At 47.5% G+C, this 17,883-nt stretch overlaps 1 protein-coding gene across 1 annotated transcript in view; it reads right to left on the bottom strand.

The window, feature by feature from the left end:
• Positions 1-17,883, bottom strand: part of CNTNAP2 (contactin associated protein 2) — a 2,823,191-nt gene that overhangs the window by 427,159 nt on the left and 2,378,149 nt on the right. Inside the window, exon 14 of the mRNA XM_075315157.1 lies at positions 12,511-12,667. Within this exon, the coding sequence (XP_075171272.1) occupies positions 12,511-12,667 (157 nt within the window). The remainder of the gene's footprint in view (positions 1-12,510; positions 12,668-17,883) is intronic.

Below are 17,883 nucleotides of genomic sequence, written 5' to 3'. Positions count from 1 at the left end.
AGGCTGAGGCTGGGGTAGGCTGGGAGGAGAGAGGCTGATGCTGGGAGGAGAGAGGCTGATGCTGGGGGAGGCTGAGGCTGGGGGAGGCTGAGGCTGGGTTAGTCTGGGAGGAGAGAGGCTGATGCTGGGGACAGAAAAGGCTGATGCTGGGAGGAGAGAGGCTGATGCTGGGGGAGGCTGAGGCTGGGGGAGGCTGAGGCTGGGGTAGGCTGGGAGGAGAGAGGCTGATGCTGGGGACAGAAAAGGCTGATGCTGGGAGGAGAGAGGCTGATGCTGGGGGAGGCTGAGGCTGGGGTAGGCTGGGAGGAGAGAGGCTGATGCTGGCAGGAGAGAGGCTGATGCTGGGAGGAGAGAGGCTGATGCTAGGGACAGAAAAGGCTGATGCTGGGAGGAGAGAGGCTGATGCTGGGGACAGAAAAGGCTGATGCTGGGAGGAGAGAGGCTGATGCTGGGATGAGAGAGGCTGATGCTGGGGACAGAGAGGCTGATGCTGGGGACAGAGAGGCTGATGCTGGGGACAGAGAGGCTGATGCTGGGGACAGAGAGGCTGATGCTGGGATGAGAGAGGCTGATGCTGGGGACAGATAGGCTGATGCTGGGGACAGAGAGGCTGATGCTAGGGACAGAGAGGCTGATGCTGGGGACAGAGAGGCTGATGCTGGGAGGAGAGAGGCTGATGCTGCGGGCAGAGAGGCTGATGCTGCAGGTAGAGAGGCTGATGCTGGTGCAGCATGGGGGATGGAGCACATTTGGGAGTGCGCAGCATGGCGGATGGAGCACGTTTGGGAGTGCGCAGCATGGCGGATGGACCACGTTTGGGAGTGCGCAGCATGGCGGATGGACCACATTTGGGAGTGCGCAGCATGGCGGATGGAGCACGTTTGGGAGTGCGCAGCATGGCGGATGGAGCACGTTTGGGAGTGTGCAGCATGGCGGATGGACCACGTTTGGGAGTGCGCAGCATGGCGGATGGACCACGTTTGGGAGTGCGCAGCATGGCGGATGGAGCACGTTTGGGAGTGCGCAGCATGGCGGATGGAGCACGTTTGGGAGTGCGCAGCATGGCGGATGGACCACGTTTGGGAGTGCGCAGCATGGCGGATGGAGCACGTTTGGGAGTGCACAGCATGGCGGATGGAGCACGTTTGGGAGTGCGCAGCATGGGGGATGCAGCACGATGGGGAGTGCGGAGTATGGCGGATGGAGCACGTTTGGGAGTGCGCAGCATGGCGGATGGACCACGTTTGGGAGTGTGCAGCATGGCGGATGGAGCACGTTTGGGAGTGCGCAGCATGGCGGATGGAGCACGTTTGGGAGTGCGCAGCATGGGAGATGGAGCACGAAGGGGGGTGCGCAGCATAGGGGGTGGAGCACGATGGGGAGTGCGGAGTATGGCGGATGGAGCACGTTTGGGAGTGCGCAGCATGGCGGATGGAGCACGTTTGGGTGTGCGCAGCATGGCGGATGGAGCACGTTTGGGAGTGCGCAGCATGGCGGATAGAGCACGTTTGGGAGTACACAGCATGGGAGATGGAGCACGATGGAAGTGCGCAGCATGGCAGATGGAGCACGTTTGGGAGTGCGCAGCATGGCGGATGGACCATGTTTGGGAGTGCGCAGCATGGCGGATGGAGCACGTTTGGGAGTGCGCAGCATGGGGGATGGAGCACGTTTGGGAGTGCGCAGCATGGTGGATGGAGCACGTTTGGGAGTGTGCAGCATGGCGGATGGAGCACGTTTGGGAGTGCGCAGCATGGCGGATGGAGCACGTTTGGGAATGCGCAGCATGGCGGATGGACCATGTTTGGGAGTGCGCAGCATGGCGGATGGAGCACGTTTGGGAGTGCACAGCATGGCGGATGGAGCACGTTTGGGAGTGCGCAGCATGGGGGATGGAGCACGTTTGGGAGTGCGCAGCATGGCGGATGGAGCACGTTTGGGAGTGCGCAGCATGGCGGATGGAGCACGTTTGGGAGTGCGCAGCATGGCGGATGGAGCACGTTTGGGAGTGCGCAGCATGGCGGATGGACCACGTTTGGGAGTGCACAGCATGGCGGATGGACCACGTTTGGGAGTGCGCAGCATGGCGGATGGAGCACGTTTGGGAGTGCGCAGCATGGTGGATGGAGCATGTTTGGGAGTGTGCAGCATGGCGGATGGACCACATTTTGGAGTGCGCAGCATGGCGGATGGAGCACGTTTGGGAGTGCGCAGCATGGCAGATGGAGCACGTTTGGGAGTGTGCAGCATGGCGGATGGAGCACGTTTGGGAGTGCGCAGCATGGGGGATGCAGCACGATGGGGAGTGCGGAGTATGGCGGATGGAGCACGTTTGGGAGTGCGCAGCATGGCGGATGGACCACGTTTGGGAGTGCACACCATGGCGGATGGAGCACGTTTGGGAGTGCGCAGCATGGCGGATGGAGCACGTTTGGGAGTGCGCAGCATGGGAGATGGAGCACGATGGGGGTTGCGCAGCATAGGGGATGGAGCACGATGGGGAGTGCGGAGTATAACGGATGGAGCACGTTTGGGAGTGCGCAGCATGGCGGATGGAGCACGTTTGGGAGTGCGCAGCATGGCGGATGGAGCACGTTTGGGAGTGCGCAGCATGGCGGATAGAGCACGTTTGGGAGTGCACAGCATGGGAGATGGAGCACGATGGGGAGTGCGGAGTATGGGGGATGGAGCACGTTTGGGAGTGCACAGCATGGGGGATGGAGCACGATGGGGAGTGCGGAGTATGGTGGATGGAGCACGTTTGGCAGTGCGGAGTATGGCAGATGGAGCACGTTTGGGAGTGCACAGCATGGGGGATGGAGCACGATGGGGAGTGCGGAGTATGGCGGATGGAGCACGTTTGGGAGTGCGCAGCATGGTGGATGGAGCACGTTTGGGAGTGCGCAGCATGGTGGATGGAGCACATTTGGGAGTGCGCAGCATGGCGGATGGAGCACGTTTGGGAGTGCGCAGCATAGGGGTTTGAGCACAATGGGGAGTGCGGAGTATGGTGGATGGAGCACGTTTGGGAGTGCGAAGCATGGCGGATGGAGCATGTTTGGGAGTGCGCAGCATGGGGGATGGAGCACGTTTGGGAGTGCGCAGCATGGCGGATGGACCACGTTTGGGAGTGCGCAGCATGGCGGATGGAGCACGTTTGGGAGTGCGCAGCATGGCGGATGGAGCACATTTGGGAGTGCGCAGCATGACGGATGGAGCACGTTTGGGAGTGCGCAGCATGGCGGATGGAGCACATTTGGGAGTGCGCAGCATGGCGGATGGAGCACGTTTGGGAGTGCGCAGCATGGCGGATGGAGCACGTTTGGGAGTGCGCAGCATGGCGGATGGAGCACGTTTGGGAGTGCGCAGCATGGCGGATGGACCACATTTGGGAGTACGCAGCATGGCGGATGGAGCACTTTTGGGAGTGCGCAGTATGGCGGATGTAGCACGTTTGGGAGTGCGCAGCATGGCGGATGGAGCACGTTTGGGAGTGCGCAGCATGGCGGATGGAGCACGTTTGGGAGTGCGCAGCATGGGGGATTCAGCACGATGGGGAGTGCGGAGTATGGCGGATGGAGCACGTTTGGGAGTGCGCAGCATGGCGGATGGACCACGTTTGGGAGTGCGCAGCATGGCGGATGGAGCACGTTTGGGAGTGCGCAGCATGGCGGATGGAGCACGTTTGGGAGTGCGCAGCATGGGAGATGGAGCACGATGGGGGGTGCGCAGCATAGGGGATGGAGCACGATGGGGAGTGCGGAGTATGGCGGATGGAGCACGTTTGGGAGTGCGCAGCATGGCTTATGGAGCACGTTTGGGAGTGCGCAGCATGGCGGATGGAGCACGTTTGGGAGTGCGTAGCATGGCGGATAGAGCACGTTTGGGAGTGCACAGCATGGGAGATGGAGCACGATGGGGAGTGCGGAGTATGGGGGATGGAGCACGTTTGGGAGTGCACAGCATGGGGGATGGAGCACGATGGGTAGTGCGGAGTATGGCGGATGGAGCACGTTTGGGAGTGCGGAGTATGGCGGATGGAGCACGTTTGGGAGTGCACAGTATGGGGGATGGAGCACGATGGGGAGTGCGGAGTATGGCGGATGGAGCACGTTTGGGAGTGCGCAGCATGGTGGATGGAGCACGTTTGGGAGTGCGCAGCATGGTGGATGGAGCACGTTTGGGAGTGTGCAGCATGGCGGATGGAGCACGTTTGGGAGTGCGCAGCATGGGAGATGGAGCACGTTTGGGAGTGTGCAGCATGGTGGATGGAGCACGTTTGGGAGTGCGCAGCATGGGGGATGGAGCACGTTTGGGAGTGCGCAGCATGGCGGATGGAGCACGTTTGGGAGTGCGCAGCATGGCGGATGGAGCACGTTTGGGAGTGCGCAGCATGGGAGATGGAGCACGATGGGGGGTGCGCAGCATAGGGGATTGAGCACGATGGGGAGTGCGCTGCATGGGGGATGGAGCACGATGGGAAGTGCACACCTCCCCCCAACACACACACACACACACGCGCGCGCACTGCACAACAAACCACACACACACACTGGGAACCACAAACAACTGCCCTACACAGACACCCACACACACAGACAACGCTGCACACACACAACACCCAACACACAAACACCGCGGCACACACAAATATACGCACATACCACACAACACACACATTGCACAAAACATACCTCCCCCCCAAAACACACCACACACACACAAACCGCGCAACACACACACACACAACGCTACAGACACACAGCGCTCCACAAACAACGCAACACACGCAACACACATACAACACCGCTCTCACCCCCCGCCACTCCCAGACAACACCCAGAACATGCACAGCGCCCTACACAAATACTTGGTAACTACACACAACAACATCTATATATATATATATAACAAAAATCATACATGAACTACACAATACGTAAATTCTAGAATACCCGATGCGTAGAATCGGGCCACCTTCTAGTATATATATATATATATATATATATTTATATTTTCATCTTTTGCATTTTTAAATTAACAAAAAAAAAGGAAACTGGAAACTGGGCTGATGCAAAAGTTTGGACACCCTGCATGGTTAGTACCTAGTAGCATCCCCTTTGGCAAATATTTAATCAATACTGCAAGCAAAGTCTATGAGAATCCTGAATTGCTGTGCACATGTTGCAGATTTTTTACTTGCAAATTTTGGTGCAGAAAATTCTGCAGCGTGTCAATTCTTTCTGTGTTTTTTCCAGCGTCTTATATAATCCACTACCATGCTCATGCTCAATCACTGTAGCGGATTATACCTGTCAGTATTGCACTCGCAGCACTGACACTTCGCCTCACTCAACATGAATCCAGCATGTCCGGTATCTGGCTGTCTGTATGAGGTCATGGCAGCGATCAGGTCCCTGGTGATCGCATTACATGGACCCGATCACCAGGGAGAGGTAAGTGTGTCCTCTTCCTGCCTTCTAAATGCTGTAAACAAAATTGATCACAGCATTTAGGGGGTTAAACTGACAGTAGCGGCATGGGCACCGCTCTTGGCAGTGAGAGCCTGGTCTCAGCTGTAACAGCCGGAGATCCAGCAGTAATCCTGGGGATACAGCGCAAGAACCCCCGCGATCGCCATGATGTAAAAACGCATGAAAAGCTATGAAAATGTGATAAAAAAAAAATGTGTGTTTTCTGCTGCATTTTTCCTGCCAAAGCATGCAGATTTCTGTGCAGAAAATCTGCACAAAACCTGCTACGTGGGTGTGCCGTCCCCATGCCAGCAGCCGGGCTGCTCGGATCCAGATCCGCAGTGTGGCTCGAGGGATTCTACCGGACCCAGGGGTCGCGCGGACACTTCCTATAAAAGGGGACGCATATGTACGGGGATTGCCGTAAGCAGTCTGTGACGCCACCCACGGTGTGTGGTGACGTGTGGCACCACCGCTGCTGTTGTGGGGCACCTGGGGACGATGGGATGGCAGCTGGATGTTAATCCCTCTGTGGGTAGGGATGGATGCCCCGGGGCCCAGTGTCTCTGTGCTGAGGGTAGTGATTGCAGGGGCCGGCGCGCCTGGTCAGACTGGGGGATGTTAGTTTACTCACGATTGAATGAATCACACAAGTCCAATGGTAAACCAACGTGCTGGTGGCCAGCCGCCGCGGCCGGGTGTATTCTGGTCCCACACCCGGGCTGATGATCTGTGCCACTTTCCTCTGCACTGTGTTTTTGGTGTGGTGGACTTCCCGGTGTTAAACACAGGAGTCCGCTCCCGGTACTTTGGTTGGGAGCCGTGCCCGTTGACGCTGACCCTTGGGATCTACCGGGCCCTGGCGGATGCCCTATCCCCGCGGTGGGTGGTTGACTGCTTTTGGGACTTTGGTTGGGACAGGACCTATAATCCTGCCCTCAATTGGTTAATTAGCTAGACCGTTGGTTCCGGTCCGGGCTTCAGGGTCCAAGTGCCCCCTCTGTGCACGGTTTCTGGGTCGGGTCTCCGGTGTCGGTACCGGCAAGCTCCTACCCTGTCCCGGTCTACCTCAGTTCTCCGGCAGCCGTCTTTTCATCTCCTGACAGACACGGACCACCGTCTGCCACCTAGTCAGTACACCAGGGCTCCAACCCCGACGCTTTTCCTTTCTGACTCAGCACTTCACTTTCTCCTCTCAACTGCTCCACTCCAACCTTCGACTTCCCTTCACTCTTAACTCCTCTCTCCCTCTCTCTCTCTCTTCCCACCACGGGTTCTCCAAACCTCTAGGTAGGCGTTCTCCATCCGCCTGGTCCCGCCCACTGGTGTGCCTTTCCTTCCCTGAGGGGGGTGACTAGGGTGTTGTTGGCTGAGTGTAACTCGGTGTGGGAAGGTGTTATGCGGGGGCCTATTCTGTGTGACCACCTGGTGGGGCCAGGGAATCTCATGGGCACATACCCTAAACCTTCCTGAAGGTCTTTTGCAGTTATACAGGGGTTCTGATTTGCCTCTCTAACAATCCTAGAAGCAGCTCTGATAGAAATGTTGCCTGGTCTTCCAGACCTTACCGTTATCTTCACTGTTGCTATTTACTGCCATTTCTTAATTTGAACTAAAGAAAGGGCAACATGGAAACTCTTTGCTATTTTCTTATAGCCTTCTCCTGCTTTGTGGTACTCCACCATTTTCATTTTCAGAGTGCTAGGCAGCTGCTTAGAAAAAGCCATGGCTGTTGTTTTTTGGCACAAGGTTAGAGAAGGGTGGGTTTTTATGAAGCTGTGACATTTTCATCAACTTGTCTTTCATAACGATGATAGTGAACAAGCCATAACACTAACAGGCTAATTAAGGTCTGAAAGCTTGGTCAAATTTATTTGACCACACGAATCTCCAAAGGTGTCCAAACTTTTACAATTTTTCAAATTTTAAGGATGATTTATCTTTTTTTTACCTAAAATACAAAGGAAATGTGTAATCTTTAACTTTATGACTTTTAGAGATCATTTCATTTTTTTAACTTTCTTAACTGTTGTCACGCTGTACTCTAAGATCTACAATAGCAGTACAGCACAATAATGTGGGACAGAGAGGATTCCTGAAACTACCTGAGAAGGTAGTTAGCTGGTAAACCACTAGGGGGCGTTAGAGTGGAGAAAACGTATGAGCAGAGAATTCCCTAGCAGAGGTAATACTAGTCAAGCCCACCAGATGGCAGTAGAATCGAAAGCCGTGTCACAACATGAGGTCTTGTAAATACACAGGGGCAAAGTCTAAACGAAGTCAGAGGGAAGCAAACAGTCAGTAGCCGGGAAATCAGAACTCAGAAGCGAGGGAGAAGACAAGAATGGAATCAAGGTAAACAGATGAGGAATGAACAGGGAGACAGACGAGTTGGTAGCTGAAGGGAGACATCGGGAGAGACACTGACAAGACGGAAACAGAGAACCGAGGAGGTTAATAACAGGTCAGGAGAACACGAAGGTCAGGAGGGGGCAGGGCAGACAACAGGTCACTCACTAGCAGAACACAGCAGAGCCAGAAATATCACTGACGTAGTCCCAGAGAAACAGTGCCCTAATAAAGTAGGCTGACCTCCAGAACGATGCAGGAAGGATTAACCCCTAACGTGACCTGTATCAGAAGTGAAACAAAAAAAGGCTCTGCTGCAGCTGAGCCAGGAGTAAATCATGACAATTGTTCAGAACAACAGTATTTTTGACCAGGGGTGCCCAAAGTTTTTCATGTCACTATAAGTAGAAAGCATAGGTTACATTCACATGAATGATGGAAAATCTGCAGTCTATTACTGTAGCAACAAAATGGAAGAGATTTTAACAAATCAAATCCACATGCTACAGAACAATATCTCCATGTAAATTGCCAAATGGAGCTGATTTGAAAATCTATTGCACGTGAATGCTTTCTGCAAATTCTCACTGATCATGGATATTAGCTTCTATAATGCATAAAGTGAAATACATTTAAAATTTGACACAAAATCCTCAAGGTAAAAATGTGTGTTTTGCAGTTGAATTTGCAGCAAAATTAGCAGGTGTTTCTTTTATGCTGTTTGTGGATGCATGTTTAGTGTTTGTGCCTGCTGATCTTACTGGGTTGTCCAGCACTATTTATGGCTTACCATCAATGCCAATTTGGTGGGGTTGCGCCACCTGGCACACGATCAGTTGTTTTCTGGTGTTGGTGATACTATAGGTCTAGTTGTGGAGTGGAGCAGCACAGCTATGCCAGTTACATATTGGCTGTGGATGGTTACTGCACAACTACCCATGGAACTTTAGTACCCCACTGAGGCCACTATGCAGCTAAGCACATTCGGCACCATGAATTAGTGACGGAAAGTTATCACTGTATTTACACTTATACAGGGAAGACTAGAAGTCACTGATTGGACTGCCCACTTGACAGAAAAGCCTAGAATGAGAGAAGATTTAAGTGAACAAAGCACTCGTTATGCTCAATCTTTTCCACAAAACTATATGGATATGCAGCTCTATAACATTCTGCCTTTAGATTGCACTGCATTTTCACGACAACAGGTTTTCTTTAAATATGCAGTATGTATTATATTGTAAACATGACAGATAGTAAGTGACCCACTGCCCAATAGTGCAATGATAGGCAAGTAAAAGATTACCTAGGATTAGAGTGGTTCCAAAGTTTCCAGTTGCACCTATGCACTGGGGTCCCATGTAGACCAAATGTTATTTTGACCTACTTGGTACTACAGCCTGGGACTCATGAGCTTCTGGCTCTAATGTTGATTTGCTAAACTACGGAAGTTATTTAGAATTTTGAGACAAGCAACTGTTTAAAGGTCTAAATCTTATCCTGACATGTTAGAAACCATCCAGCACGCCAGTCAGTTCATGCATCTCCACGCGGGACTTGACACTAGGCCACTGCGAGGAGCTAACACGTATGAGACGGAAAATACTTTCGGCTCCTTGGGTGTGTAGTAAAATCCAATAATACTTTATTTTAGATCATTAAAAAAGAAAACAAGTCCCGGATAAGCCTCCATAAGCGCGCAAGTGCTCTTAACCTAGACAGCCAAATCGATTTTTCTTCTTACATTTTATCCACTTTGCCCTTTACCACTACCTGATTAACTGAAAATCATTCAATACATTTTTTATGATCGGGAGAAAAGTAAAGAAGTGATATAGTTTGTGTATCAAAAGTAAGAAATCCTCCTATTACCCTTATTTGACAGATTTACTTGTATTAGAAAATGCTTTAATCCCATTGCATGCAATAGCTACAATGAGACATTTTGTATATATATATGTATATATAGCTCTGAAAAAAAATCCTATACTGTGGTGATCGATTACATGCTTTAATTTACAGTTAAAGTGATATACACACAAAAGCGCACATTATCAACTATAGTAATATATATGTAAGTTGGATATGCCGGGAAGTAATGCCTAACGAACAAAGCCCCTCCAGGAGCACTCAATCATGTAGATGGCGGCTCTGACAGAAGTACTGTAGTGTGGAGAGCACGGCCATAACATATCTACGAGACATTGTGGCCATTTTTCCAGCATGTGCCGTACAGTATAGCAGCACTTTGTGATGGTGGGCAAATAGCTTTGCGATTGTCATTTTCAACATTCTATTATTATTATTGCTATGCTATAAGCAATCTAAAGCTTGGTGCTATTTAGAGGCTTCTGATGTCATAGGAAAATTTTCTCAGCTTGAATTAAATTGGTTCGCTAGGTTGCACGTTATAGAGGTTATCGGGAGCAGGAAAAGAATTCCAAAACTTTGATACACCATTTAACACCGACCCATGTAAAATCACTGTGTAAAAAATAATCCTGAACCCTTATCAAAAGGTTGTGCTTCTCCTTTGCTCCTTTGTTGGAGGAGATTTTGATCCTCAATGTGCACTTAAAGACAGAACATCAAAGCAGTCTTCTCTATCCTTTTCTGCTTGCCGTTCCACCCCCACAATCATATACAATGGAGAGACTAACTGCCCTGGCACTGGAGCACAGGATAGCACAGAACTGGCTGTAGTAGTGGCACCAGTACTCTACCACTTGCCTTCACCTCTTGTTAGTACAACGGGTTACAAAAAAAGTCACTGATGCTCGACTGCAACATTTATTAGTCCCGGAAACCAAAAATTCACTGAATAAGATATGGATATCTATACAATTGTATTACTATAATAAATATAGAAGGAACATTGAGAAAATATATTGGCACACGTGTAATTCATATTCCCTTCACTTTCTTTATAGGATATGACTAGAGAGGAGGGAACTTTATGTTTGTTGTTTGTACCAAACACAGATTTTACAAAAATACAGATTTTGGGTTTAGAGTTCAGGTGCTTTGCAAACCACTCTTCAGAACATCACTGTGCTCGGGTACGCTCGGTGCTCAGCCCAGTGTGGGCCACTTGCAGTGTTTGAATGGCGCACACTGAGGGTTAACAACAATGTGATCGGATGTAGTATGCACCAAACAAAACAAAAATGGAAAAACCCTGATTACCCTACCCGGACGTGATCTGTTTATGGCTGCCTGTATAGAGGCAGAGACCCGAAGTGCTCAATTAGTGACTGACTTCCATTGGGGCTCTGGTCAAGTCTGGGTCTGAAAGCGACCTTTATCTAAAGTCCGGCTGAACCCACTGAACCGAACTTCTTCTTTCTAGATATGACTAATCTCAGTTTCTAAAAGACATTTTATTTTACAAATGAATTTTATTAAATTTCTGTTCAAAGAATGAAAACTTTTAAAAGAGGTTTTCCGGGACTTTACCATATACCTAGGCTAGGTCATGAATGTCTGATCGGTGAGGGTGCAGCACCCAGTATCCACACCGATCAGCTGTCCCCATTGCCGGAACTACTCATTTGGAGAGCTAAGAAAAAAGAAAAAATATATCCAGCTCACCCATTCCAGAGGCAGACCAGTAGTTTGGGACGGTGCACGGAGAATTGAGTCGGCCAGGCTGTACAATCCAGAACAGGGAGAAATTTCCAACATCCAAGTCCACGATAAATTAAAATTTCTTCTTTATTGGATAGGCATTAAACATTTTTTTTACAAGTTTTCATCAGATTAAAACCGTAAATAACTCATGGTAATGGAACACGTTTTGGACATCTTGCGTCCTTATTCATAGTCCTTTACCATGGACTACATTCCATTACCATGAGTCATTTACGGTTTTAATCTGATAAACTTGCAAACATTTTTTTTAATGCATATCCAATAAAGAAGAAATTTTAATTTATCGTGGAGTTGGATACTGGAAATTTCTCCCTTTTCTCATTTGGAGAACTATACAGCACAGCTCTGCCAACTGTATAGTGGCTGCGGCCAAGTACTGCACATGCATCCCTATTGATTTGACTATAGTCAAATGGTCCAATAGCTATTGGACGGATATGCAGTACGCAGTCATGGCCATTATACAGTTAATGAAGCTGTGCAGCTTCAAAACCGAGCAATTTTGGACAATGGCAGCACCAGGAAGAGCTGATTGGCGGGGGTACCGATCAGATATTGATGACCTATCTTTAGATAATGCCTTAACACTAGAACTACTGAGGTAGTCATTTTGACTACTTTGCACTATGTATTTCTATATAGGTGTCACGAGTCCAGTAGTTCTAGTGTTAAACATGATATAAAGAAAATCACACCTTAAAGGAAATACTGTAATCTTATTTTTATCTACATGAAGGGTGAACCACCATGCCTACAGGGACAGAGTCCACTATTGACCATAATTCTTAGACTATTTTAATTAAAGTGATAAATCAAAAAGAAAATGAATGGACTCAAAATCATTACTATTAGAAATTATCAGTATGAATAAAAGCTTTTCACATTATCTCCTGGAGTTGAAACAATCTTTAATCTGTGCATTGATAAATGAATATACCTCTGCTTACACAACTAACTAGAAAAATGCACGTTTATCTTTTCTTTTACTTTTTAAATATTGGTAAAAAAAAAGGATAGTGTATGACATAATGCTTACCATTGCCGTTGGTCAGCGTCACAGTTGCAGTGGAATCTGCTGTCACTGCAGTTTCTATCAATTCCACATGAACATTTCTGAATGCCAGGTCCAGAATCTCCCCAATAATAATGCTTCTCATTTCCTTTACCAATCCACCATGTGTAAGGATTTCCATCTGTAAAAAATAAAACCACTCAATATTAACAGGGATTTATATAAATGGGACTAAGCATTGATAAGTAGACAAGAAAGCCAAAAAAAATTACCAATTTGAAATCTCATAATGAAATAAATTACATCAGGGGCATTTATTTTGGAAAATTATATGTACATATGTAAAGGGTCGGATTGTCTGGTCAGAGAATTTATGGATCCCTTGTGGATCCCAAACTCTGACACAACAATGATCCCAAAAGGTCCAGAAGATCACAACCCAATGTGGAGCCTGTTACGCCGAGATTGTGGCCACAAATGGAAGTGAACCCACTGGACCACAGGGGGGACCTGGCCTTACCTTGACTTTGGAGGGGCTTAACAAGTGCCTACCAGGTATTCACCACATCCCCTGATAGTGAAGATGGGATTAGCTGCTGGTAGACAACAGGTGCTACGCTACTCCCAGAGCAGTGTCTAGGACTGTGGTAGCTGACCCCCAGGGCAGGGACAAGCTTAGGTACAGTCTCTAATGCAGGGAGGGGCAGCCAGGACAGTTGATGCAGACTGGAAGGCTGGTGCAGGTAGGTATGAAAGGTATAACAGGTAAAGAAGGGTATGGGATGGTGGGCACAGGGACAGGGAATGGGGACAGGGAACTCAGGATCTTACAACTAGCTAGCAAGACAATAACTAACTTATCATGTGGCTCAGGCACCTCCCCTAGTGGAAGTATACTTTAAATACCTAGTGCTTCTCAGCCACTGGCTGAGAGGCGTTTCTGTGTAATAGTGTGCTGGCCTTTTAATAGCAGGGAAGGAACATGCATTCACGCCCTAAGTGCATTCTCTGGACCCCTGTGTTGAAAACGCAGACCCCGGGAGCAGGAGGCAGCAGGAGGACACATGGACAGCTGTGGAGAGGTGGGAGAGGGCGCAGTTCAGCCAAGGCGGTGAGTATGGTGCTGTCTCTGCAGGAATGCCGGCATTACTGAGCCATTCATCTGACACTTATGGAGTCAGCTCTTATTAGGAACCCCAGTCCAACAATAATTTTTTAATCTAGAAAATAAATAAATAATATATATACATATATACAGTATATATTTATACATATACACACACACAAGTTAATATGATTCTAAAGGTGCTATTGTCATGAATTTCTCACCAAATGTTGGTAACCACTCATTTAATTCACACAGCCAAAGACATGAAACCATAGATGTTCTCAAATTTAGTTATGTGTATATTAATGAGAAATGACACAGGGAAAAAGTATTGAACATGTGAAGAAATAGAGGTGCAAAAAGTCATGGAAAATCATGACACCAGCTATAATCTATTAGTAATTAGGAAGCAATCCTACTACTTAGTGAAAAATAATATCAGTTGGTTCAACTGATGGTCTATAAAAAGGTGTTTCATTACCAATGAACCACACAAGAAACATCTGAAGATGAGTAAAAGCAGTGAGCTGTATCAAGACCTTTGCAAATTTATTGTTGCAAAACATTCTGATGGCATTGGTTACAGAAGAGTTTCTAACCAAAGGTTCCAGTGAGCACTGTTGGGGACACACCCTGGAAGTGGGAAGAACATAATTTCATCATAAATCGTCTCCCTGCAAAATTTCAGACACGTGACAGTAATCAGGAGAGTTGTCCATGAGTCAAGGACCACCTGTGATGAGCTACAGAAAGAACTAGAAGCAGTAGATACAATTGTTTCAAAGAAAACAATAAATAATTTACTCTTCCTGCAAGGCCTGTATGCATGCTCACTATGCATAACTCCATTGCTGAACAAAGACCATGTTCCAGCACATTTAAAGTTTGCCTGTCAAATATTGGGAGAATCTAGTCTCATTAGATGATACCAAAATTGAACTCCTTTGATGACATAATACGCACCATGTTTGGAGACCAAAAGACACTGCACATCCCCCAAAAGCACCATATCAACAGTGAAGTTTGGTGTTTGGCTGTTTTTTAGCATACGGCACTTGCAGATTTCATGTAATTGAGGGAAGGATAAATAGACAAATATACTGAAACATTCTTGATAAAAAAATCTTCTGACATCTACCAGGATGATGAAAATGAAAAGAGGGTGGAAATTTCAGCAAGACAATGATCCCAAACACACAGCCAAGGAAACTCTCAATTGGTCTCAGAGAAAGAAAATAAAGTTGCTAGAATGACCTAGTCAATCACCTGACCTGAATCCAATAGAAAATTTCTGGAAGGAACTAAAGCTCAGAATTTATCAAAGGAGCAAGCTGAACCTTCTTTGAAGAGTGTTTGTGGGGAAGATTGAGCCAAAATCACACCTAAGCAATGCATAGGACTAATTTATCTATACAGGAGGCATCTTGAAGCTGTTTTTACCAACAAAGGATTTTGTACAAAGTATGAAAAACATTTTGGCCAGCATGTTCAATATTTTGCCCTGCGTCATTTCTTCGTGATAAAGATCTTGTCCATTACTTCTTTATGGAGGGAGATCTTGGGGCATAGAACAACACCAACAGTCTAATGAAAGCTCTGAAGATAAGTCATAATCCAGAGGAATGGAGGCCCTTCATTAATTCATCCAAAACAAACTTAAAAGCCATCTTACTGCATAATGGTAATGCACAATTCCAGTTGGTTTTGCAGTCTACAAGAGAGAAACCTATGACAATACAAACAGCTGTTCAGGGGCCAGAACTATTACTAACATTTGTGGCCTCTTTGTGGTGACATAAAGGTGGTTTTCCACTTATTTTTAAAGTCCTGCTGCTTTCTCTGTGAGTGGGATAGTCGCGCACAAGAATATCACTACAATAAAATTAACTGACCTCTCCGACATTCACTTCAGCCAAATGTCTTGCATCCAGCACTGGTTGACCCACATAAGATTTTGTTATCACCATTGCATATCAAGTTGGGCCTCATGAAGAACTTTGTAGAGGCAATGGATAAAAATGCAAAACCATTCAAGTATCTCATTGATGAAGTTCAAAGGTTGAGTGAATCAAAGTTAAAGGAAGGAGTCGTTATTGGACCTCACATTTGAAGATTCTTCAAGATGAGGAGTTTCTCCGTTTGCTGCAGGGCATGGAAAAGGCTGCATGGGAAGCATTCGCATTAGTGGTATCTAATTTTTTGGGAAACTCAAAAGCAGATAACTATGAAGAATTCATGGAAAATCTCCTCAAAACATATAAGGATCTTGGCTGTAACATGTCATTAAAGATTAATTTCTTATATTCGCTCGCATCTAGACTTCGTTCCACCAAAGCAGTGAGCGAAGAGCACGGTGAGATATTGCGACTATGGAGAAAAGACATCAAGGAAATGGAATCCATCAATGCTTACAGATTACTATTGAACAATTCTGACAGATGATCCAATGTAGGAGTACAAGAGACAAGGAAAAAAGAATTGTCACTGAAAAAGGATAACATTTTATAGTGTAATTTCTGTGTTTTTTTTTATTTGCAGTAGTGAATTGTTGCTAAATGTCCTTTAAATAAATATCAGAAAATTGTCAGAAAATATTTTGCGTCTTTCAATTTTCAAAACTAATAATGTTTCGAAGAACTTCAACTTTTATGTATTATATTTTTGTAGCAATAAAAGGAAAACTCTCCAATATCATAGAAACAAGAGCCAACAAAAATGTTTCATTGTTAGAGAAATTAAGATTCAGGAGGTCCAAATAATTAAGACGTCGCTCATTTCATAACTGAACCTGACAACTTTTGAAAATACAGTATGTAGAACAGTGAATTTGGTGACGTGTTCAATACTTATTTCACACGCTCTCTTACTGTCGCTCTCTTTAAATATTTGTTTACAATTTAGCAGGAATGTTTTACATGTTAGTCAAGGTTAAAGTTGGTAGACTATACTTTATAAATCTTCTGGGAGTAACTAATTTTCATTTTACTGCTGTCTAATAAAGCTTTCTTAAGTATGCATATTGTCCGCTTTTAAAATTCTCCTGGCTCCTCATTGATTTAGCTGTATAACAATAGAGATAAATTACTAAACACTGTTCTGGCAGTCAATAAATGCTTTAAATTAATTACAGTTTTCAGGCAATGATTTAAAGTGCACCCTTCATCCTTTTCATGTTGCCCTAACCAAGGGCAGAATAAAATAGTGCCAGACTCCATTGTTGGAGTAACAGGTTGTCTACTTTTAAATGCTGCAACATTTATTAGAAAACACAGTTTGAATCAGGACGTGCACAGTGAGATGTTGGGTGACTTCTCCTGCTTTTCGTGACCCGCTCAGTTTGATTAAGAAGTCTCTCCCTAAGGCTAAGGGGCACTTTGCACACTGCGACATCGCAGGTGCGATGTCGGTGGGGTCAAATTGAAAATGACGCACTTCCGGCATCGCATGCGACATCGCAGTGTGTAAAGGCTGGATGATACGATTAACGAGCGCAAAAGCGTCATAATCGTATCATCGGTGCAGCGTCGGCGTAATCCATGATTACGCTGACGCGACGGTCCGATGTTGTTCCTCGCTCCTGCGGCAGCACACATCGCTGTGTGTGAAGTCGCAGGAGCGAGGAACGTCTCCTACCGGCCTCACTGCGGCTTCCGTAGGATATGCGGAAGGAAGGAGGTGGGCAGGATGTTTACATCCTGCTCATCTCCGCCCCTCCGCTCTGATTGGCCGCCTGCCGTGTGACGTCGCAGTGACGCCGCACGACCCGACCCCTTAACAAGGAGGCGGGTCGCCGGCCACAGGGACGTCGCACGGCAGGTGAGTGTGTGTGTGAAGCTGGCGTAGCGATAACTTTCGCTACGCCAGCTATCACCACATATCGCTGCTGCGACGGGGGCGGGCACTATCGCACTCGGCATCGCAGCATCGGGCTGCGATGTCGTAGTGTGCAAAGCCCGCCTAAGGCCACACAGGGATTACTGCGAGTGCTCGCATGACACTCGGCACACGCTGGCACAGCGGGAGCCGAGTGTCATGCGACTGGGGAGGGCCGGTGCTGCGGAGGAGAGGGAAGGATTTATCTCACTATCTCCTCTGTTGCCGGCTGATGGGAGAATCGCACTGCTCTCGTGTTTCACCGGTGTAATGTGAATGCAATGTGATGCTTCTCTCGCCCCTATAAACTTGAAAGGGTGCGAGTGGAACAAGATCGCATTGCACCCGCAGCATGCTGCGACTGTTTTCTCGGTCCAATTAGGGCTGAGAAAATAATCACTCATGGGAGCTGCCCC

The sequence above is a fragment of the Anomaloglossus baeobatrachus genome, chromosome 6 (genome assembly GCF_048569485.1).
Source record: "Anomaloglossus baeobatrachus isolate aAnoBae1 chromosome 6, aAnoBae1.hap1, whole genome shotgun sequence".
Classification (NCBI taxonomy): Eukaryota; Metazoa; Chordata; class Amphibia; order Anura; family Aromobatidae; genus Anomaloglossus; species Anomaloglossus baeobatrachus.
The sequence above is the reverse complement of the archived record's forward strand: the minus strand, read 5'-3'. Positions and strand labels throughout refer to the sequence as shown.